This window comes from Bos grunniens, chromosome 1, assembly GCF_055505025.1.
Source record: "Bos grunniens cultivar Pamir isolate PY7600 chromosome 1, Bosgru_T2T1.0, whole genome shotgun sequence".
NCBI classification, from domain to species: domain Eukaryota; kingdom Metazoa; phylum Chordata; class Mammalia; order Artiodactyla; family Bovidae; genus Bos; species Bos grunniens.
In genome coordinates, this window is record NC_141165.1 from 57,597,072 (window position 1) to 57,620,882 (window position 23,811).

Sequence of the window (23,811 nt, forward strand, 5' to 3'; positions counted from 1 at the left end):
GACTGGCAGGCTACAGTCCATGGAGTCACAAAGAGTCAGACACAACTGAAGCAACACAGCACGCCCTTAGAGACCTTAGAACAGGAAAAACTCAGAAAACATTAATGAATGCAATTTTGGCAGGAATAAATCAGACAATGAACACAAAAGATTTGTTTTTTTATTTCTGTATTTGATCACTACCTGATTATTATCGGACTGTCACAGTCATCTATTTTATAATAATGCAGTACAATTATCCACACTGTATTTCTACTGAATTTTGAAACTGAAGAGATCCACTTATTTTGGAGGATAAATTTTGCTCAGAAATCTTTACATATTTTAAGCTGCTTAGGTCCCCCATCTTTCCATGTCTCCAGTGTCCTCTACTTGATGGAACTGCTATGGTTAATAAGGGATGCCTGGAGCTATAGTTGCAGAAATGGACGTCAGTTCTTTCATGACTAATGAACTTTACTAGATGATGGGATTCAAATGGAAACCAAGCCAAGTTCATACTAAATGTCAAGTAAATATTAGAATAGTAAAGAAGCAATATTTCTACCTGACCAAAGATCTGGACAGGAACACCACAGACATCAGTCGCACAAATGCTGCAGTCTGCAGAGGCAGAGAGAACCAGCGAGCGGCCGCCCGCCTCACACATCTCTAAGGAGCTTATCCAGTCTTCGTGAGGCCGGACGGATCTTATCAGAGCTGGGGCCTGTGTGAGTTTGTTCTTGCTGGAATTAAGACAGTACTCCTGAATGAAAAGACATGCCAGAATTCTAAAATGTCCAAATATGAAATGACTACAGTGATATACCACTTTTTAAAAAAAAGTCTGATACAGAAATTGAACAAAGGTGCATTTGGGAATAGCAATCTGTGATACAAATGCAAAAGAGCTCATGATAACAGAGGTTAGAAAAATGGTATTCACATTCAAGAAAATGTTTCTAACTGATTTGACTAACTTGAGAAGTAGACAGAAAGGAAGGACGGGGAATGGAAGGATGGAAAAATATAAGCAGTAAAGTCAGCTATTAGATAAAGTGGATGAACTTTATCATGTATAGGTAGTCACATATTATACAATTTTACAGTATTATTAGAAAAATGAGCAGGTAATCAGTGACACAAAAAATCTCAAATTCAGATGACAACAATGTTAGATAAAAGGCCAGTACACTACTTAGATCATGTTTACTATCTCATTTAAAATGAGGCGTATCTTAACTATTTATTCTCAAACAATGCTGTAGAACCGTACTAACAATACTGCATTCCTAAATTGGGAGACTGACCTGACTATATTAATAGAGGATTTTCAATATTGAGAAAAATCTGTTTTTCTCCATAAATTAAAGAAGTCTCTGATCAATACATAAGTTTTCTTTAGACTACTGAATGTTTCTTCCTTTATCTAGAAACAGACAAGACCTGATTCATAATTATCTGAAACAAAAGACAATCAAAAATTATAATGATAATGTGAAAATTTTTTCAACATACCTCTATATTCCAGATTTTTAACCAGCCCTCCAGATCTCCTGTGGCGAGGTATCGATTTGATTTATCAGTAGACATAATAATAGAACCAACTCCACTATGAGCCAAAAATTCAGCCAAAAGTTGCTTCTTAAATGTATCCCAGAATCTGACATACCCAGATCCTCCACATGATACCAGGTTGGCTCCCCCTAATATATGAGAACACCTAATTAGGAAACTACAAACACAAGAAACAACTTTCTCCTCAGTTTCCTTGTTGAAAGCATATGGATGTTGGACAGGGGAGTAGCCCTGAGATCAATTCCCAGCACTCTGATTCTCTCAAATATACACTGGGAAAAGCCCAGTGAAAGCTTCACTGGTTTGTGCTGAGTATTAAGTGAGGTAGGATACGTAAGATGTTCTATAAAATCTAGTTATCACTCCTTCATTCATTATTTTGATATTATTTGGGTTTCAAAATTTTGATAAAATTGATCTGTTACTTCAGACAAACTTACAAAATATTAATTTCAACATTATGATAATATTCCAATTACAGAAAATCCATCTTTCTTAACTACCCATTGGACACATATACCAAAGTAGTAAAATTCCTCATGCACAGAGCTGGCTGTGCATATATGTATAGTTACAGTAGCACAGCTATGGGTTTCTCTATGCAGCCATATGCTTAGAAATCTACTTATGAGCTTGCTTTTTAATCTTTCATCAAGAATTCATTGCAAGTCCTTATGGAACACTTTTTTGGTTCATAGGCCTAGAACTAACCTTTTCATTTTCCATTTTTATACGCATGTAGAAGTACTTTACCTAAATTATTCTTCTGTGGCAAAGTTCCTATTATTATTTGATAAATCTGTAGATGACTTCCAATTTGCTTCACAAATGAGCTGCCTATTAACAATGATATCTGTTTAAGGTAGAAATAATGGTATGTAGCCGCTTCAGTGGAAACAATTTGGGAATACTGATAACATTAAGAAGAATTAGTGTTGAGGAAATGAGAGCAATTTCAGGATAACAGTTCATTTTGTGAGTGTAGATGCATTCTGGAAAATAGAAAGTTTTAGACTCTAACCATTTCAAGGTCTATTCTAAATTTTCCACAATGATTCTAGAACTCTATAAGGGTATACACCTTTATTGATTTTTAATGCAAAAAAATTTTACATGAAAATCATGCAGATTTTCTATCTTCAAATTGAATATGAGAAAGTGAATATGGAAAACAGGGTTCAGATATGTTTATTTCTTTTTTCAATCATATAATACATATAGATCTAGATTTCTAACATTAAGGAAAAATACTTCTAAAATTAAACAATTATTTTTTCAGAAGAAAAGTATATGCATTGCTTTCAGAAGCAGATTTTTATTTTGGGAAGATGCAGGCTGCATCAATACCATGTTTACATCACCACTGAAGACAAAAAGGAAATTAAGCAAATAGTTATTTCATCTATTATAATATCAAATAATTGTGGTAAATCATATGTTAGCATGTATCTTAGAAGCAGCTCTAACCAGACTTATTCTGAAAAGAATGCACAGTTGGTATAGACACCCAAAGCATTACCTACTAACCCCCACCAAAAATATTAAGACAAAAAGCAGGCAGTTCTCATGACCTGGGATCAGCAATTAGCAGCAACCATTTCAAATTTCACTATAGTTTCCAATCTCTGAGTTTCTCACTATTTTCTCCTAGCCCATGTTGATAACATGTGCCAGTGTGTTCATCTCAGATGCAACTCTTGTACCCCATGTAGGCTTTGGCTCATACATTTGGAGCATATTTCATGCTGTGCCCTGTGCTTTTGTACTTAGTTGCTCAGTCGTGTCCAACCCTTTGCAACCCTATGGACTGGAGCCCACCAGGCTTCTCTATCCATGGGATTTCCCAGGCAAGAATAATGGAGTGAGTAGCCATTCCCTTCTCCAGGGGTCTTCTCAACCTAGGGATCGAACCCTGATCTCCTGAATTGCAGGTGGATTCTTTACCATCTCAGCCACCAGGGAAGCCCATGCTGAGCCCTATACCTAACAAATCTCTATGCCATGGCTAGTTTTCAGTTCAGTTTAGTCACTCAGTCATGTCTGACTCTTTGCAGTCCCATGGACTGCAGCACGCCAGGCTTCCCTGTCCATCACCAACTCCCAGAGTTTGTTCAATCATGTCCATTGAGTCAGTGATGCCATCTAACCATCTCATCCTCTGTCATCCCCTTCTCCTCCCACCTTTAATCTTTCCCAGGATCAGGGTCTTTTCTAAGGAGTCAGTTCTTTGCATCAGGTGGCCAAAGTATTGGAGCTTCAGCTTCAACATCAGTCTTTCCAATGAATAGTCAGGGTTGATTTCCTTCAGGATGGACTGGTTTGATCTCCTTGCAGTCCAAGAGACTCTCAAGAGTCTTCTCCAATACCACAGTTCAAAAGCATCAGTTCTTTGGCACTCAGCTCTCTTTATAGTCCAACTCTCACATCTATACATGACTAATGGAAAAACCATAGTTTTGACTATATAGACCTTTGTCAGCAAAGTAACACCTCTGCTTTTTAATATGCTGTCTGGTTTGTCATAGCTTTTCTTCATTTCTGATTGTTGCCTAGAGTTTTTGTCTCTCTGATCCTGACATATACCACATGGTATAAATTTCTGGCAGAGTCTGGTCTAGCTTCTGCTCCTGGACCCATCCTCCTGAGCCTTAACCTTGTTGGCCGTGGCCTGTGACTTCTGTAATCTGGTCCTGACTGTTTGCTAGATGCAGTCAAACTCTACAAGACCTAGATCAAATTAGATTGAACTTTCTTTATGGTTCCCTGTCCCAACATTTTACAATGTATCAAAGCAGTCTATAGTCAAAATATAAATATATATTTTACCTGTCTCTGTGATGTTTTTTCTTGCTTCAAGGAAGCAAAGCCTCATAACAGCATGATTGCATTCAGTGTCCATCTCAAAGGAACAGGCTCCCAGGGTAGCCTGGTCATAGGTGGGGTGGGTAGAGGGGCTCCTCCCAGCACCGAGAAGCTTTTGAGGCCCTGTATCTGAGATGGAGACAAGCCAGGTGACTTAATGAATAGAAGCATCTGCTCTTCAAACACTTAAGAAAAACAACAGGCCACCCCCATCACAATCTCTGATGACTCCAGCAAGTCTTACAATGGGCTTCCAGTCAACATCCATGGAGCCCCCTGCAGTTCACTTCCTCAACCTCAACTTCACAGACTGTTTGATCCCATTTTTGTTTCTCATACTGCATATAAGTTTACTGTGTTTTTCCTTGATATGAATTAATAGGGACTTCATTTTGTAGTCCCTGATAACATCTTAGAGATACTGATATGTTCAAGACAAATGTGATCCTAATATCATGCCACTTTCAACTTATTAATCATTAATATTAAGCTTGTAAATAATTTAATGAATTTGAGATATAATGACTATGTATTTAAATCATTTTTAAGCAATATTATTTGTTAGTGAGTTACCCTAAAAAGGATATCCTTAATGGTACTTCCATGATCTAATGATACCATCTTCATGTCACACTAATAAAAGCTGGGGATATTCATCTCAGAATCTATAAATAGTCTGAACATACTTATGAAAAATGTATACAGAGGTATCTTCAAACATTCAAAGCCAGAAATCTACAGCAATGTTTCTTGTGTCTTTTAAAAATTTGACATTATCTGCTTTTCTTTTCTATTTGTCTCTCTGTGTTTTTAATCACAGCCACAATTAAGTCTGCTGTGAGAACAAGACTATTCCCCTGAGGGACGGTGTGGCAAAGAGGCAGAATTCCACTTTCTCCCTTGAGGATTCAAATGAACCCTAATGATGAGCTCTTTGTATTGAAAACATAAAGCAAGTCAGAGTTTCATGCCTGCAGCCAAGTAAACTCCAAATTTCTTGTTAGTTTTCTTCCTCCTAACAAATTACTCCCTCAGGTTTTCACACACACACACACACACACACACACACACACACACACGCAAAACCGTATCTGATGACCAGTCCTTTCCTAATCTAATTCAGTCTCTGTGAGTTTATCCAGCTGATACAACAGAACGTCACTGGGACATGAGGTGTGACATATTCATTACCCAAATAAATTAGTCTAAGGAAAAACCTTTAGTATCTAAGGAAACTAAAATAAAATGTGAGAGGCAATTGTCAAGACATTTTGCTTAAGCATAAAATATTCATCTGCTCTGCTAAACTTCCATAAAATACAATATAATTCCATCTAATGCTCCACACAGGTTTCTAAAGCAAGAAATAATTTAAGATTTCCAGGTGGCATAATATTTAATACAAGCTCTAGACTAAGCCTGAGCAGCCTATCAAGTGAACACGAGTTCCCATTTTCCTACCAAGGAGTACCCAAGGTTCACTCAAAGGCAATTTGGCGAGGTTTATTGGCAAAAAATAAACTAGATAAAAATGAGAGTCCTGTTCCCCACCATCAGTAATTCAGAAACGCTGATGTAGCATAAGGAAAAGGAACAGCAAGCCATGGAGAATTTGCTAAGCCAAGTAAATCTCAAGGTTCTTTTTAGTCACTTTGACAAGACAACGGTATCACTAATCCCTTGCGCTTACAGCCAATCATCTATAATTCAGAAGCAAGCTGCAGCAGGCCCATGCACAAACAACCAGGCCACATTATTTTAGTTTCAAACTTGCACTCACCCGATTGTGATTTTAGCAGCCTCTGATAATCAGGGTGAAGGACATAGTGAGCATTTTCTGTGCTGTTGTTCCATAGAACAATTTCTCCATCATAACTCCCTACAGGAGCCAAGACAGAGAATATAAATTACCAGAAAGTTAGATAGAAAATATGAGCAACAACAATTAGAAGAAATCATTATCATAATAACTTACATGGAATCTGGCACTTTGTAAGTTTTCTCTGTATATTTGGAGACATGAATGAATAGTAATTACTACTGTTTTTACTAAACTTTAGAAATTGGAAACTTCACAAAATACCATTCAGTAAGTTTGATAGAGATTATTGTTATATCTTTTTTTATTTTGTGGTAAGAAAGCATTCAGAATAAAGGCTTTGTACTTCATCAGTTTGAGTCCTGGTTCTACCACCTACCAGCTGTGTAACCTTGGCAAGTTATTTAACTTTACTTGATGCCACAAGTTCCTCACCTAAAAAATGGGTTAATAAAGTTTTTGTCTGATAAATGAATTTATGCTCTGAAGAATGAAAAGCACCTACTGCCTAGAATATTACAAATACTGAAATAGTAATAATAACTACTATATTATTGGTTTATTATTGAGGGCAAATGAATTTTCCTTCTAAGTTTTGTTTCCTACATCTGTTCTTTTGTTGTGTGTGTTTTGTTTATTTTTTATATGTTCTTTATTGAATATTGCTTTCTCCAATCCTAGAACTTTCCCTACACAAGTCTTTTCATACTGTTCCATGCAGAAAACATAGAAAAGTCCAAACAGTGAGGCTAAGTCTGACCAAGCTGGTTTTAGAAGGAGCAGTGCATACCCAGACCACTGTTCTCAGCAGCCCCATGAGAAGAGCTCCCTAGTGAGCAGAGGGCCAACAGCAAGAGGAGAGCAAAAGACAAGAGCTGAGTGGTATGTACTGATGGTGTCCTTCTTGGGATTTGAAAAGAGAAGCGAGTAATGCCTACTGCACTCTGTATTGTCGCAGAGAGGCAACCTGTGTAACTCACAAACCGGCCAAAGATGATAAGCTTCCACGGGCTAGCTGTTCATGGGAGCATCCACCTTCTCTAAACATTTTAAAATGCTTCATTTGCAAAGTGTTTGACCGAGCATGTTCACATAGGATTGAAGGAATGAAAGTGAATGAAGAGATCCTTTATTCCCCAGTTACAATGGTATTTTATGACACTTCAATATCAACTACACAGCGATATTGTTTTAATCACATTTCAGTATATGGTACGTGCTGCAGGGTAGACTTCCAGCAGCTTTAGAGCAAATTCAACTGCAGAGTTGGCCCTCCTGGAACTTCTGAAAACAAAATTCTAAGTGTAGATGAAGCAGAAAATCTCCTATGATAAAACTTTGTAGATATCCAAGTGTTCTTGGATATAAAAAGTATATTCTTTTCCTGTAATTTTTCATTCATCTTAATTAATGACATTTTTGGTCCTATAAAACAAATCAGGCTGTCAAAATACGGACTTTATAATTTCATGGTGCAATCTGTCTTTATAAATTGTTTTCTTTGGTTGGAAATAATTCAACAATTTCTGATCCTCTTTAATATGCCACATCAAAGTATGCCCATGGATCCTGTCAAGAGCTTGGATTTATAGACTTTTTGTGAGACCAGTCGTTAACCAACATTACTTAGAGTAAACTGTGCCCAGAGGGTGTTCCTGTTATGAAACATCTGAGTGCTTCAGAAATGTGATTTGTACCCAACAACCCTGAGGTTGCTCCTCAGAAAAGGACAATGAAAATGAAAGCTAGTATTTACTGACGGGATTATTGTAAGCACTGGATTAAATCCATACACAGATTATCTTATGTGATCCTCACTATAAACCAACATGCTGGTAAATTATTATTTGCCAGAGAAAATGGTATTTTAGAGTCAAAATAATTTGCTCAATATGAGGTAGTGGCAAGTTGTAGAACAAGGATCTGAAGCCCGGTAGCCAGGCTTCAGAGCTGGTGTTTGTAACCACTGTTGTACAGCCCTAGAAATAAGGACCAGATTTAGTTTAAAGTACAAGGACAGCTTCTTTAAGAAACCTGTTCATTTTGTAGTTGAGAAAAGGCTTTTTAAAAGTGAGGCAAAGGAAACTATACCACTGATTGTCAAGTGAACATTCAAGTAACCTGTAACAAGAGTTTGTGGAGGTGAAAATGCAGCACATAATATATCATCATGGTGTTGAATTCCTCCCTTCCATTCTTCAGGCTGGATGGAAAACTGATTGAAGTTCTGAGGTCGAAACACAGTAATAGACCTAGTGAAAAAAGGATATTGCATTTAGCCGTGGAAATAAAAGTGATATAGATATGGAGTAGCCATCCCACAGTTGAATAGCGTGATTTGAGAAGTCTAAAAATGATGCTGGGGACCTCCATGGTGGTCCAGTGGTTAAGACTCCACACTCCCAATGCAGAGGGCCTGGGTTCCATTCCTGGTCAGTGAACTAGATTCCACATGTTGCAACTAAAGAATTTGCCTGCTTCAACTAAAAAATATCCCATGTGCCACAACAAAGATTGAAGATCCTGCAACTAAGATCTGGCACAGCCAAATAAATAAATATTTTTTAAAAAATAAAAAAAGAAGATGCTATCCAAAACTTTATCCCTACTTGTCATCCATAATGCTAAATCCCAACACTGAACTTCCTTTTGAAGTCTCTCTTAAATTCCCTGGTAAATTATGAATATCAGAAGGTTAATCTTCCTTTCACAATCATTAATACCAAACATGTGTGCATTTATCAGATTAATCATCCACCACCAAGACCTTAAAAATAAAATGTCTCCAAAATGGAACCACTAAGAATTTCATGGCAGTAACAAGACAAAAGAGTAGTCTGTGAACAAATAATATTGGATAGTTTAGACAAAATCATTAAAGTTTCTTTTCATCAGTTCATCCAGGATATTTAACATGTTTATATTCCCTGTGGCATTTTCCAGACTTACTTGACCACAGAGTACTTTCTCATACGGCATCTTGAGGAACTGTTTGTGGAACACTTGAAAATGCAGCTTCAAAGGAATGGGATGGAGGACAGAGATGTTTTCAACAGAAAATTTTTTTAAAGGTCAGTATCCTGAGGCATTACTGGTGAATTTGAGGACAGATCAGAAAGGACAGAGAATGAAATGCCTGATGCCTGGTGAGGAGCTTAAAAATTACGTACTGGAGGCATCAAGTTATAGGAGCACCTTGTTTCCTCTTGATTGAACTCTGGCTACCAGCCTCTGGCAAGCCTCTCCCCACTTCTAGAGCCACACTCACTTCAAAGGGGCATTTGTAACCCCAGGCTTGGTGTCTCCACCCACATTCTGTCTTCACTTTTCTGAAACCTTGCTTCTGTTTCACTCACACTAAAGATCTCCAATTGCCCTACCAACTCCTCACCCTCTGATGGATGAGTTTGTTCTGGAAACTCTTCTGTTGCCAAATGCCCTGCTTCTCTTCCTGTTCCCTGACCTGTCACTCCTTGTACTCTGTTCCCCCTTCCTTCTCTCTCTCTCACCTTTCGATATGGACACTGTTGACCATCATTCCTCCACTCCCCTCTCTCTGATCAAAAGGGCTTGTGCAGGGGTTTTGTAAACCATCAATTTTTGTATTGGTTTTTGTATTATTTTTGTATTAGTTTTTGTATTGTTTTTGTATTGGTTTTTGTATTGTTTTTGTATTGGTTTTTGTATTATTTTTGTATTGGGTTTTTGCCGGGATCCAGCATATTGCATATTGAGTGCAGCACCTTCACAGCATGATCTTTCAGGATCTGGAATAGCTCAACTGGAAGTCTATCACTGCCAGGAGCCAGCGTGAGGAACTCCGCCCGTGGCAAAGGTCATGAGGAAGGAGGCTCGGCATACGCAAAGGTGGGATCGAGCCTCAGGAGTCCCCCTGGAAATTCTCGAGCATCTACCCCCAAACCAGAGTCTGCCTACTTTCTGCTTTGTGCTCTCACCTACACCTCTGACTTTACGGGGGCTGTCCCCCACTACCTCTCTCTGAAAAAAGAGTTAGCTTACAGCTCCAGTTAATAATTCCTGGGTGTGACAGTGTTTCAACCTACAAAGTCCTTTGGAAATCCTCTAGCCTGCCTGAATAGGTTTTTCCGGCCACATGTGATTGCTCAGAGCCTCCCAACTGTAAGAGGCAGGAGATGTTCTAAACTGTCTAAACACAGATTCCTTTGAGTAGTTAAAAGATTGATTAGAAATTGTATTGGTGAAGGGTTTTTCACTTGTTGGGCCAATGTTTGCTGCTAAATCTCCATATCCCTTACCTACTGTGTCCTTGGCAGTGTATTGATTGATATAATGGGTGTATAGAAATGTAAGTAGTAGCCTCAATGTTTGTAACCTTGGACCCTTGAGTTAATTCTTTTTCTTGTTATAGCCCACCACACCTTTGCCCTATAGGAATGCAACTTTAATGCTTTTGGAGGGTGGCGCCTGACTAATCACCTTTAGAGAAAAATAAGTTTTCTGAAGAAAGGGTCTTAAAATGTTAACAGGCCTCCAGGCCAGAAGATGGTGCAAATCACCTAAACTTTTGCATATGATAAGTTTGCAGGAAGAAAGCCTGGCTTACTGCATGACTCTACCTACCCCTTCCCCCATTATCCTCTATACATAACTTAAGGTATAAAAACTACTTTGGAAAATAAAGTGTGGGCCTTGTTCACCGAAACTTGGTCTCCCCATGTCGTTCTTTCTTTCACTTTCTGGCTGAATTTTTCCTCTGAGGCGGGGAAGCTCGTCAAGCCTACTAATTTTGCCTGGGCTTCTAAGATCTGACCGGGGAGGCCTTAGTGTCTCCTCTCCTTCGGGAGAACGGAAGGACGCCTGCGGCCTTCATAGGTGACGTAAATTCCTTGCTTTGGAATTTTATTCAGCCTCTTTTCTTCACTGAATTTTCCTACTGAGCTATCCTTATTTCAGCCACTTTTCTCCACTGAATTTCCTCACTGAGCTATCCTCATTCTATTACTCTTTATATCTTTGATAAATATTTAAATAAATAGGTCGCGGATGCCGTCTCTCCTTCGAATACCCTGGATCAGCCGGGGCTGGACCCCGGCAGGTTTTATATTCACCACCAGTGAATTTCCAGTTCACTTCTATAAATGTGGTTCTTAAATCTATCTTCATTCATGACTTTTTCCAGTGTTGAGTTGTTCTCACTTGACAGCTGACAGTTCCATTATAGTTTCCATCAGCTAATATCAAAAATCTAAAATTTCTACCTTCCCTCCACAGGAGGACTCACTAAATTCTCAAAATTGGTTAATAGACCAGAATTCCAAATTCCTGCTTGTCTTTCTCTTCCTTAGTCAAATAAAATCCTCAGATTCTGCCTCTGTGATGTTATATATTCATTCCTCCTTTTTTATTTTGAATAATCAATGACAGCTTCTAGCTTAGCACTCACTAGCTTAAGGCTGAACAATTGTAAAGGACTCTTAACAAATTTCACTGTCTCTAGGCTACCCACCTCTGGTACATCCTTCATCCTGCTACCAGATTAATCATTTCATTCAGGAGCTCTTGATATACATTCATTCTACAAACATTTCTTGTTTTCTCCATGAAAGTCCCTGCTCATGGTGCTGTAGGGAACAGAACCTACAGAGCCTAACCCTATAGATGGGTAAGATTTGGAAGAGGAAGTCACTCCAAGCAGTGTGGGGAAACAGCATAATCAAAAAGATAAGGCTAATACCCTGTTAAAAAATATTTCTTAGTTTTTCCATTTCTTACATGACAAAAATCAAATGTCTGGACCTATTATTTGAGACCCAATAATACTTGGATCCAATCAACTCTTTTAGCATTTTTCCCTTTATTCTTCTGTCCTTGGTTTTCAGAGTAAAATGTGAATGTTCAGTTAAATGTTTGACAGGGCTACTGGAAACCACAGGTAGAGCTGACACACCTTCCTAAGTGTTCATTTTACTCAAAGAGTTTGGGAGAAAATATTTTTATATTAAAATAAGAATACATGAATAAATGCAATAGAAAGCAAAATTCACCTGGATTTTATAGATAGAATACAAGGTTTCAAATAGATTCTCTCCTTGCAGGAGCTATTTTAAGCTGTTAGGAGTATCTAGAGGTTGTTTCTGAAGCACATCTCATGTTCAAGCCAATCAGTACTCATGTGTGTTTGTGCGTGTGTATGTGTGTGCATGTAGTTGCTCAGCCATGTCTGACTCTCTGCAACCCCGTGGACTGTATCCCACCACACTCCTCTGTCCATGGGATTTTCCAGGCAAAACTGCTGGAGCAGGTTACCATTTCCTCCTCCGGGGATCTTCCCGATCCAGGAATTGAACCTGCATCTCCTGCATCTTGTGCATTGGCAGGTGAATTCATTACCACCTGTGCCACTCGAGAAGACCTAAGCAATATTCTTACTGCTCTCTAAATATGCTTTGCATTTCTAGCTGCTTTGTTTTTATTCACAGTGGGATCTTCCATCCCTCTGTGGATTTCCTTCCACACACATACCCACACTACCTGTCTATACACCCATTCATTAAGTCCTATCTTGTTCTGTAGGCTTCCTTAATCAGTTCAGTTCAGTTCAGTCACTCAGTCGTTTCCGACTCTTTGCGACCCCATGAATTGCAGCACGCCAGGCCTCCCTGTCCATCACCAACTCCCGGAGTTCACTCAGACTCACGTCCATCGAGTCAGTGATGACATCCAGCCATCTCATCCTCTGTCGTCCCCTTCTCCTGCTGCCCCCAATCCCTCCCAGCATCAGAGTCTTTTCCAATGGGTCAATAACTAGTGTTGAAAGAAATATATCCCTCTTTTGATCTCTTACATAATTTACATTTTACTCACAACATTTAATTCATATTATATAGTCTCTGCTCCTCTGCTCTAATGTAAGTTCACAGAAAACAGGGATCGTGTTTTATTCTACAACCTTATCATAGTGACCTATACATATTAAGTAGCAATCATAGTGACCTACACATATTGAATATTCAATAAATATTTTCAAATGATCAGATGAAAAATTCTCTGCTCAGATGTTACCTCCATGGGGAAACCCTCCCTGACCACCCAAGCTAAAGACTTCCTTGAGTCTCTCATTCCTCACCTACATCATTTTGATTACATTATCATTATGTGATATTGGAATCTATATCTATTTGTCTGATTCTTTTCTGTATTTCCTACCATAAGTAAGCTCTAGGAGAGCAAAGTTTTTTTTTTCCTCTCAGCATGAGTAGTACCCAAAATAATACCTAGAAAATAATAGGCATTTCATAAAAATTTGATGAATCAATATATGAATTATTCTACTTTTTAAATCAATCATCTAATATCAATGTTATTTTAATAATATTAATACAAGGCTTAGCAAGACAAGATAGTATAAGTAAGGTAATTTGCAGTTCTGAAATTGTCATGAATTTTGTAAGAGTTTTATACGTATATATTTAAAATTTCCTCTTTACCTATTGGTATGTTTGATTAAAGAGATTATCTTTTGATAAGGGAGCGTATGAAGGTGGGAGTGAGATGGAAGAGGTCAGTCCATATCTCCTCTATTATCTCTCCACCAATATTTAATGTCAGTTGTCTTCTTTGCCAAGCTACCATTTTAACTGGATATACTTAAGGAGTACACCCCAAAGCACAAAATCCTTTTCATAACATGGTATAAAAAGTAGCCATTCTGATATTTGACCTTGTGTGTCACAGTGGTGAGAAGCTAATTAGCTGCCTACTTTCCCTTGAAACCTAACCTGAAACTTTCATTTGAAATGACAGTTATCCTTAAAATACCTTCAGAATCCACACTGTATTTCTTACTTTGTACATTTTCAATATAACTTTTTTTCTAAGTTTGTACTTTTGCCAAGAGTAAAATTGAAGTGCAGAACGAGCCAATTTTTAGGCCATTTTAAGAGTCTGAGAGATTTGTTCTTTCTGACATTGAAGCAGGTTACTAGTTCCATTCCACACCTCACATCTGAAGTCCTGGGAGGACAGCTACTGAGTCACTGTGTTCTTCTGATGACGGCCTTATCTCTAATTCAGAATTTAGATATGATGACCAATTCTGAGAAAGTAAAATTAGTTTGCCTGACAAGAGCAAAAAAAAAAAACATTTTCAATGTGTTAAAAATAATCTCTTTTAGGATGAATGAGATAGGATAATAAATTTTACCAAAACTTCTCGTGTAGAAATTGTAACATTGAGAACAAAAGAACAAAGTCAATTATTTGTTCTCTTGGGGCTTCTCAGTGGCACAGTTGGGTGAAGAATCCACCTAGCAATGCAGAAGATGCAAGAGACATGGGTTCGATCCCTGGGTTGGGAAGATCCCCTGGAGAAGAAAATGGCAACCTACTTCAGTATTCTTGCCTAGGAAATCCCAGAAAAGCCTGCCAGAGGAGCCTGGCAGGCTACAGTGCATGGGGTCACAGAGTCAGACATGCATTTTACACATCTGCTCCCTCAGAGGTTAATTGTTCATGTCTTGTTAGTCCAAAAGAACATATCCATTGTTTTTAGGATAAAAAGGTTATCTCAAAGGTAGGGAATAGTTCAAAATAAATGTTATTTTTCATGCTTTTTCCTAAAATTTGTGGAGCCCAATTTTGGATACTGAAACCATCACAAAGTTAGTCTTGAGGGTTATTTGTGAATTTCACACATACTCGCCCCCATCCAGCCTCCAACAAGATTATCCAGAATAAGTCACAGCTTTGGAAGTACTCATTCTGATTCTCATCCTAATAATAAAAGATGATTGAGTCATATATAAGATTACATACAGTTCTTTAGCAAGGCAATTATTTTAAGAATTTAATATCTTGTGATAGGTAAGTTTTATTGTTGAGGAACTTCAAATCCCTAATTTCAGCTCCCTTAAAAAATACTTTTAGAAATAGAATTATATCAACAGCTATTTATTGAGCACCTACTTTTTAAAGAATTCTGTGAAGAATGCTACTCTCAATCATATTTTCAGAATTATTTGAAATTATATGAAAAATTCTCTTTTCTCTATTTATATCTTTATATATTATATATACATATTTATATAAGTACTTATATATTTTACAGACATAAAACCTTCACAAACAAAGTTTTCTCCTTTAACTGAAAGAAGAGAAATAAATGAAGAACTTATTTTTATTTTATACAGAGTTATAAATATAGAATCATAAAATTTCAGGGCATAAATTTAAGATAAAAATAAGATAAAATCTTAAACTTTATTGTGATCATTTATTTGATTTTACCAGAACTATACATAGTATATGACTACTTAACAAATGCAAAGATAGTTCATCATCTCTTCACTTAGTTTTACCAACATAAACATGGTTAGGTATTTAACAGAGTATTTTTTAACTGACTCAATGTCAATTTACAGCTTTGTCTCTCAGTACACTTTGCTTACGATGATAAGAAACATATTGTAGAATTTCTGAATTTGGGTTCTTTTTTCCGGTGGAAGTAATCTCTAGATATGAATGACCATATTCCTAAACAACCTAATGGGCTTTCTGATTCAGGCTTTGTTTAGCAGAAAGGGGCATTTTCCATATCCAGCCTTGTATGCATCAACTCCTCAATTAGAATGTGATGCCCTTGAGCAAAGGAATCCTGCTTTTTCACATTCAGCACACCATGTTTCCTAACTCCATGTTTTCTATCTAGGTGCAGTTTAAAGATATTTGTGGAAAGGAAAGGGGAAAATTATGGTAAGATAAAATTCTGAGGTATTATTAAGTTAATAATATGTGGTATTTTTTTTCCCTTTAAATATACAAAACTGATTCATTAGCTTTGATTGACCTGATCAACTTAGTCAAATTACTTCTTTAAAAGAATGCAAACCCGTAATTCAGGAATGGTAGAAAAAGTATGCACTTTGGCATAGACTTTTAACTCAGCTGCCTACTAGGTTTGGCAAGGTTACTCATCAAGCCTCGCCTCCTCTGTGAAAGAGAATTGGTAATACTTGGCTTTCTGGCTTATTGTAATGAAAGAATAGATTTGAATATCAATTCTGTTTTCCTCTTATTTGGAGTGTGACCATGGGTAATTAATCTCTTTAATCTTCAGATTTCCTATCTATTCAATAAATGTTAAGTCATTCGACAAGTATCATATAACATCTAATAAGCATATATTAGACATACATACATATTAGATGTTCAGTAGTTATATTCCTAGGTTAAATAAAGTGCAGGAAATTAGAAAGCACAAAGACAAATGGGGGCGTATTTCCACCATAGGGGGAAAGAAAAAGGTTCTGGTAGAAAAGCTATATGAACGAGACTTCAAAGAAGAATAAACATTAACTACATGAAAAATATTTGTAGAGAGATTTCTAGAAAAGGGGAGAGAACGGGAGTGTGAAATGGTACGGCTTATATAGGAACACTCTGACAGCAGGTTTCTATTTGAGTTTAGAATTTACACAAGAATGGAGTGTACAAATGAAGCTCAGAATAGGTCTGGGACACTGGGAGCTTTGGTTTTTTTGTTGTAGACATTTTAAAAATCATTGAACCAAGGAAGTGACATAGATAAACAGTATTATAGAAAGAAATCACTGTAGAAATTATTAAAATGAGTAAATCTATTTAAGAGGTAAAAGAGAGACATTTACCAGAGAAAGACAAATGAGAAGACCGTGACATTCATGTACATAGAAATGATGCTCTGAAGTATGCAGTCTAGTAGTATTGGGAATAGATTTGAAAAAAAATATTTAGACTAGAAAAGAGATAAGGCTTAGTGACTACTTGACTGTGAAGTTGAATAAGAGGGATGAACAGGTGGATGACCAGGATGTCTAGCTATTAACTGAAGCTCTGCATCTAAGAGAAAAGTAGGTTTAGGGAAGGGAATGAATAAAATGGGCTTCCCTGTTGGCTCAGACTATACACAAGCTGCTGGCAATGCAGGAGCCCCGGGTTCGATCCCCAGGTCAGGAAGAGCTTCTGGAGAAGGGAATGCCTGCCCACTCTAGTATTCTTGCCTGGAGAATTCCATGGACAGAAAAGCCTGGTGGGCTACAGCCCATGGGGTGGTACAGAATTGAACATGACTGAATGACTATCACTTTCACTTTCATGCATAATACACTCAGTTTAGAATATGAAGAATTTGGGATCACAGTCAGATACATCCAGCAAGCAAACGGATGAGTGAGCTTAGAAAGATAAGAGCTGAAGACAGAGATTAGAGATATCTACAAAATATTGCCTACCTTCCAAGATGAAGCTAAGGATTAAGTTGGATAATGTATGTAAAGTGCATAATGCTACAAAGCTCTATGAATAAAATAAATTGATGGCATATTTATGTACCAAACTCAATAAATGTAATTTCTATTCCATCTTGGACAGAATTATCAGACCAATTTCTTTATTTAAATAGAGCCTAAAGTTAAAGTTACAGTGTAACTTAACAGCCTCCTCTGGATTTTAAAGAAAGCTTAATAAAGACTCTCAAACTTTCACTTATTTCTTCTCAAGTCACTAAACTATTAGGGAGCTGGCTTAATGGACTATCCTCCCCAAGACATAACCAAACAACTTACCTGTTTTCTTGCCTCTTTTGTTAAATGCCTCTTGGTTAAAAAAAAAAAAAAAAAAAACTGATCCTGCAAAGATTTTGCAAAATCCATTCTAATGTAAGACATATTGCTTAGAAAATATAAAATTATCATTTTCAAATTCATCAATATGAAAGTAAAACAATATAACTGGGAACATAGTCATTCAACTTTCAATTCCAACTATAGGATCCAAGTCCTGACAACTTTATGGAAGGTGGAAAACATGGAGAAAAATGAGAAGAGTGATGTTTTCCTCCACTCATTTCAATCTCCCCCAAAATTCCTCCCCAGGGTTATAGAAAGTGATCACCCCCAATACAGATCAGATCATTGGGTGTTCTTTTTAAATCATTTTTAGATTACTCTATATATCTAATCTTTAGAAATTTCACCCTGTGACCAATTTTTTTAAAAAGCCTTACATTTGATGCTCATTTCTAACCAGGGATGTCTAAAAAATATGACTAAGAAAATGGTGTCTCCAAAGTTTTGACCAACACATTAATTTTTAAAGTTCTTTTTGATATGTGCAAAATTCAAGTGTATACTACACATCTACTCTGCCACGATATTAGATAATTCCACTTATTCATTGCCATAGCCTAATTATAGAGAGCATTAGGCCATAGTCTACAGGAGTAGTTATGAGTCATTGATGGATCATGATTGCTCCCAGGGATATGAAGAAGCTTTCTTTCAAAGGTGAAGATGATTAAATTAGTTCTTAATAGCAAGTAGAACAATCTGAACTATACTTTCTTTCCTTATAGTCAAACTACCTCTGAAAACTAAGCTCTGTGTGGCACTGTATTCTCTAGTCTAGTCTAGGATGTTCATATTTGCATTAGACACAACCCTTCCCTAAGCGTGATAAAAATTCCCAAATACATATTGCTTGTTTTCTAGGTATAAAATCTGATTTAATCTTAGCTTCAAACCATTACAATCATATTTCCATAGTGAATAATCTTGGGCAAATTACCTACTAGAGCAATATTTCTTGAACTATTGAATTTATGGACAATGTATTTTTGAAACATATCACACTTTAATTTTCTTAGGGCTTATACAATGCCATAGAAAAGCCCCTGTTTATGATCCCTTAGTTCTCTCAGGAAAAGAGGAAAGCAAAGTAATTTTCTTTATAAATGAAATGGAAAAATTGCTCTTTGAGTACAGTAAGTGGAATGTGAAAGACCCTTCTCCACTCTGAAGTGACGGAGGTGCTAACCCAGATTTCAGCAGGCTGCTTCCCTCTTGTGCTGCAACTGCAACTGAAACTAAGAAGAGAAGAAGGAATGAGTTCCTTTTACAGTTGAAGGAATGAAGTTTATACATTAAGAATTTATTGACTGTAAAATTTGGGAAAGTTTTGGATTTAACACTCAGGAAGTGGTATTATGTTTCTGTCTGAAATGGTTAAAGAAAAAGACAGGTTCCTAAAACCAGGAGAAAGCACTGTTAACACTTTTCAAAGCCGCTCAAGCTACATGATCTTAAAATATTTTATTCACTAAGCATCCAGCCAGTTCCAAACAGTTTCACTCATCAAGGTCACCAGCAAGTTAAAGACTCAGAATTAGGATTAAATCAGCTGAAGCAGAAAACAGGATTTCTGGGTTCTTTTTCCTTTTGTGGTGGTGGTGGTGGTTTAGTCTCTAAGTCATGTCTGACTCTTGCAACCCCATGGGTTGTAGCTCACCAGGCTTTTCTGTCCATGGGATTTCCCAGGCAAGAATACCAGAGTGGGTAGCCATTCCCTTTTTCAGGGGATTATAAAACTCTCTCCTTTTACCTTCCTACAGTTTTGCATGAAGTCTATCATACCTGTCCCAGCCTGTAACTAGGATTGTCTTCTTAAGAACCAGGATGTGTGAAATATCCACAGCTCCCTCTTGCCCAACATTGAGTGTGTGGTGACAACAGCCATTGAGGTCCCAGACCTTTAAAAGAGAAGTTAAAATCAGCTTTGAGATAAGAAAAGAAAATGTCTTCTCAATGAGTACAGCAACAGGATGTAATAGGATTTTTACAGTTTTTTGTTTATGTTCTGCACTAGGGTTGATTCACTTGAGACACATAATAATTAAAGCCTTCTCACCACTTAAATTTAGCTCGTATGTTTATTACTCTATTTGTAACCTTATCAGTCTACTCTGATAATAGTTGATTCAAAGGCAATACATCAGTGTTTATTTTTAAGGGGGAGGCAGTATAAAAACATGAAGAGCTTCATTTTGGAGTCTGTCAAAATCCTGTTTCTTTCTCCAAGTATCTTTCTAAATTTTGATTTTCTTATTTATGACATAGGACCTCTATTTCAGGGATGCTTGGAATTGTAAACATATAATACAGAGCTTGAAACACAGTCATCACATCCGAGGTTTCCTATCTTCTGCCAATAAAACCTCCTGTTGACAGTGGGTACCAGACCCACATCCACAGAAGCACAAGCAATTCTAGTTTACCTCCTCAGGTTGTGGGATGAAGATGTAGACCAATCGGCTCACTTTAAGAGAGAAAGTAATTAGCTGTTAAAACTAAGCCCTGCTATGAAACATTATTGGTACATCATCAAAGGGCAGATGGCACTTTCTATCGAGATAAAAATGCATATCCCTTTTGCCTCAAAAATTCAACTTTTAGAAAATCATTACTCAGAGATACTCATATGTGAAATTATGTATTTTAAAGGATTTTCTGGAAGCATTGTTCATAACAGCTAAAAATTTGAATCAACTTAATTGCTCATTAACAAGGAATTGAACATCCAAATGTGGAATATCTCCACATTTGTAGCATATAATACAGCTATTACAAAGAATGGGTCATCTCCAGTTGTCTAAGCTTTGTCCAAAGCCAATCAGCCACAGGACTTTCAGCAAGTTGTTTATTTCCTTAGGTTTCAGTTTTCTCAACTGGTATAATAATAGTACCAAGCATATAGAGGTGTGTGTATGTGTGTGTGTGTGTGTGTGTAAAGTGCTTAGGACAGTGCATGATTCATAGTAATATGCAATCAAATTTAACTAATATTATTATTGGTGTTGTTTGCCTTCATATAAATCAGTCTAATGCAGAAAATGTAAAATGCAGAACAGTATGGACAGTGGACTGCCACTGAAAAGCAAATGGTGCTCAGTCTAGAAAGATGTGCAAGAAGCTAGTCCCACTGGTAGCCACAAGTGAGGAGAAGGGAATGGGTTGAGAAGGACACTTTCTTCTCACTGTATATATCTTTTAGGTTTAAAATTTTATTGTGTGCATACATTATTCAAAACAATTAATTTAAAAACAGAGACTTGAAAACCATGATAAGTAGGGCAATACTTTTAAATCTTTGATTGCATAAGTACTGGATTTGGGGTTCTAAATTATAAATGTGATTGGGAAAATATCATTCATTCTTGTTTCTTTTTAGAATATGGCCTGTGCAGCTCAACCTTGATTTATGCATCCTACACAGAAGTTGCCAGATTTCAGAATTCTATTGTGCTGTTGTGATAAAGATAAATGTACCTTCAAAAGCTGTGATTGTAATACTAAATTCACATTAACTTCTAAGATGTCAGGACTCAAGCTGAGACATTGAGGGGTGTGCATGCTCTTCACCCACGTCGTCTTGTTTTTCTCTAAACAGGGCTCTTATAAAGCCCACCTAAAGTAATACCCACAGAAAAGTATATAAGGATTTGACTGTCCCCAGATCCTATGAAGCCCCTTAACTGGGACCAGTTTTGCAACCATCTACAAGTCTGCCCTACCCTGGACTCTATGACCAGTTAGTTCCCAACATAGGGATAAAAACAGTCTAATCCTTTGCCTTCTTTTTTCAGTCTGGTCTTGTATCCAAGGACTGGTATGTGGGATACTCACTTTTTTTTTTTTTTTTTGCCCAAGTCACTGTCTAATACTCCAGTTCCAGTTACTTCTATTTTATTCCACCTGACTATTGTGATTAGAATTATCCCATTATCTTCACACATTTAACCATTTTCTCACATGAAGATGTAACTTGACTTAAACCCATGCTCCTAGTCCATACTTCAAGCCATTATCCTTCCCAGAGGTCATGTTCTGCTAATTTCCAGAGATGCTCACTGTAGCATGCTTCACAGTGATCGATGCATGCTGGAATTCTCCTAAATACTTGCCCCCAAATTCCACCATGTTCTACCTACAATGGCAGCCCACTCCAGTATTCTTGCCTGGAGAATTCCATAGACAGAGGAGCCTGTCAGGCTATAGTCCATGAAGTCACAAAGAGTCAGACATGACTGAGCAACTATCACTCACTCACTCCCTACCTACCTACCTACCTACCTACATATCTAGGTAGCTTTCCACTACCATCCCCAGCAGTCTACCTGAATGCATCATACACCTTAACACAGGAGGTACCTCTAATTAATAGCCTTCTGATCCCACTTATGACAGAAACTTAAGAACAATTCAAAGCTTATTCAGGAAACTGCCTTCTGTTGACTCAAAGTGTCACAAGTCATCTCCAATCCGATATTGTCATCACTTTCAGTGCTGAGGTGAGCAGAGAAGATTCACCGCTGGGCATGATTTTAGATTGTAAGAATCTAGCTTTACCTGAAATTTTGATGATTTCTGCAAAATAATATAGCACTTTCCTCCCAGAAGAAATTAATAATAATTTGATAACTGAGAGGATAAAATAGTGTTAGTTTAGGATGGATAACAAATAAGATTATGATTGTCCTTCCTACTATCCTTCTTTACTATCTTATTGATACTTACCTTCACATAAAAATGCAATTTACAAAATAGGTTGATTTTAAGATATTCATTTTCTGAAAAACTTGCATTCATGTCATTTTAAAATTTATGTACTTGCCCTGATTTCTCATTTTATAAACTGAGAAAAATGAAATCAAAGACATTAGCTAAACCACATGAAAAGTATTCAGGCCTCTTATTCCCCAAAGTGGTCCTCTATCTAGAACACTGGAAAAGGCTTTCTGAAATGAGTAAGACAAGTTGTGCTTTGATTCTAAATAATTTATTCAGAAAAATCATTTATTCATTTTTCCACAGAGGTTTATTTTCCTAACAGCTTTGTTATTAGATGGTTTGAGTTATTTAGCTCTTCCTTGTCTCATCTCTTTTCTTCCAAGACCAAAAATACCAACACAGATATAGCCAAAGCTGTGTCTCCTCGCACAATGTTTTAGCGCCCTCCTATCTGGATAAAGAAGCGTCACTGTGTTCGCACCTTTACGGTCCCATCTGTGCTGCCAGTCAAAAGCCGCGTCTCATTTGCATCTAGGGCCATCGTGCTGATTTCTGCGTTGCCATGGCAACCGGTAAACTGTTTGATTTTCTGCCCAGTGTCTATCATCCAAAAGGAAACGGTCGACCCCACATCAGAGCTGATTACCTACAAGAAAATAACATTGTAGAGAAATTAAATATAGTCCCAGAACCCACCGTTTTTATTTCAATCAAAATATCCAGCCTGTGCATTTCCGCTAGTGAGTTCCACCAACAGTTAGAGACATTTTTGTAATGTATTTGCTTTCTTTTGTTAAGCTGATAACATTTCTATTTCTAGGCCAGAACTGAGGTAATGAAGTCATGATTCTCTTTATCAGAAAAGATAGGAATCTTCTTCCCTTACCCACTGTTCAGCTTACTGTCTAGAGACCATCCTGAAATCGAATCCTACTGAAAATAAACTTATAAATCTTTCACATTTAGATGAGAAAGTTGATTTTATCAGTCATGATGCTCTGACACTATTCACTCTATGAAAATAAAACTTTTATTACATATCAGCTTTCATTTAGCATTCAGAAGGGAAAGCACCACCAGCCATTATGGGGAAAAGTTCACATCAGCTGATTGCTAGAACTACTGCTTCTAACGCCATTAGTTCCTTTCCTCAAGGTACTGCATATATTTTCACAATCAGCATAATTATTGATGGGTCACTAAAAACAAAGA

The 23,811-nt window shown here is 37.2% G+C and overlaps 1 protein-coding gene across 4 annotated transcripts in view; it reads right to left on the minus strand.

Annotated features, from left to right (window-relative positions):
• The window catches only part of WDR49 (WD repeat domain 49), a 167,279-nt gene that overhangs the window by 41,153 nt on the left and 102,315 nt on the right, over nucleotides 1-23,811 (minus strand). For 3 of the 4 annotated variants that reach the window (XM_086318126.1, XM_086318105.1, XM_086318115.1), the window contains 7 exons: nucleotides 23,081-23,245; nucleotides 19,666-19,781; nucleotides 8,360-8,490; nucleotides 6,200-6,298; nucleotides 4,384-4,548; nucleotides 1,498-1,685; nucleotides 548-745 (listed from right to left, as the gene is read on the minus strand). In XM_086318126.1, the coding sequence (XP_086174252.1) occupies nucleotides 548-745; nucleotides 1,498-1,685; nucleotides 4,384-4,548; nucleotides 6,200-6,298; nucleotides 8,360-8,490; nucleotides 19,666-19,781; nucleotides 23,081-23,245 (1,062 nt within the window). Of the gene's footprint in view, nucleotides 1-547; nucleotides 746-1,497; nucleotides 1,686-4,383; nucleotides 4,549-6,199; nucleotides 6,299-8,359; nucleotides 8,491-18,866; nucleotides 19,119-19,665; nucleotides 19,782-23,080; nucleotides 23,246-23,811 lie in introns of those variants that run through there. The other variant, XM_086318135.1, reaches the window with a different exon arrangement.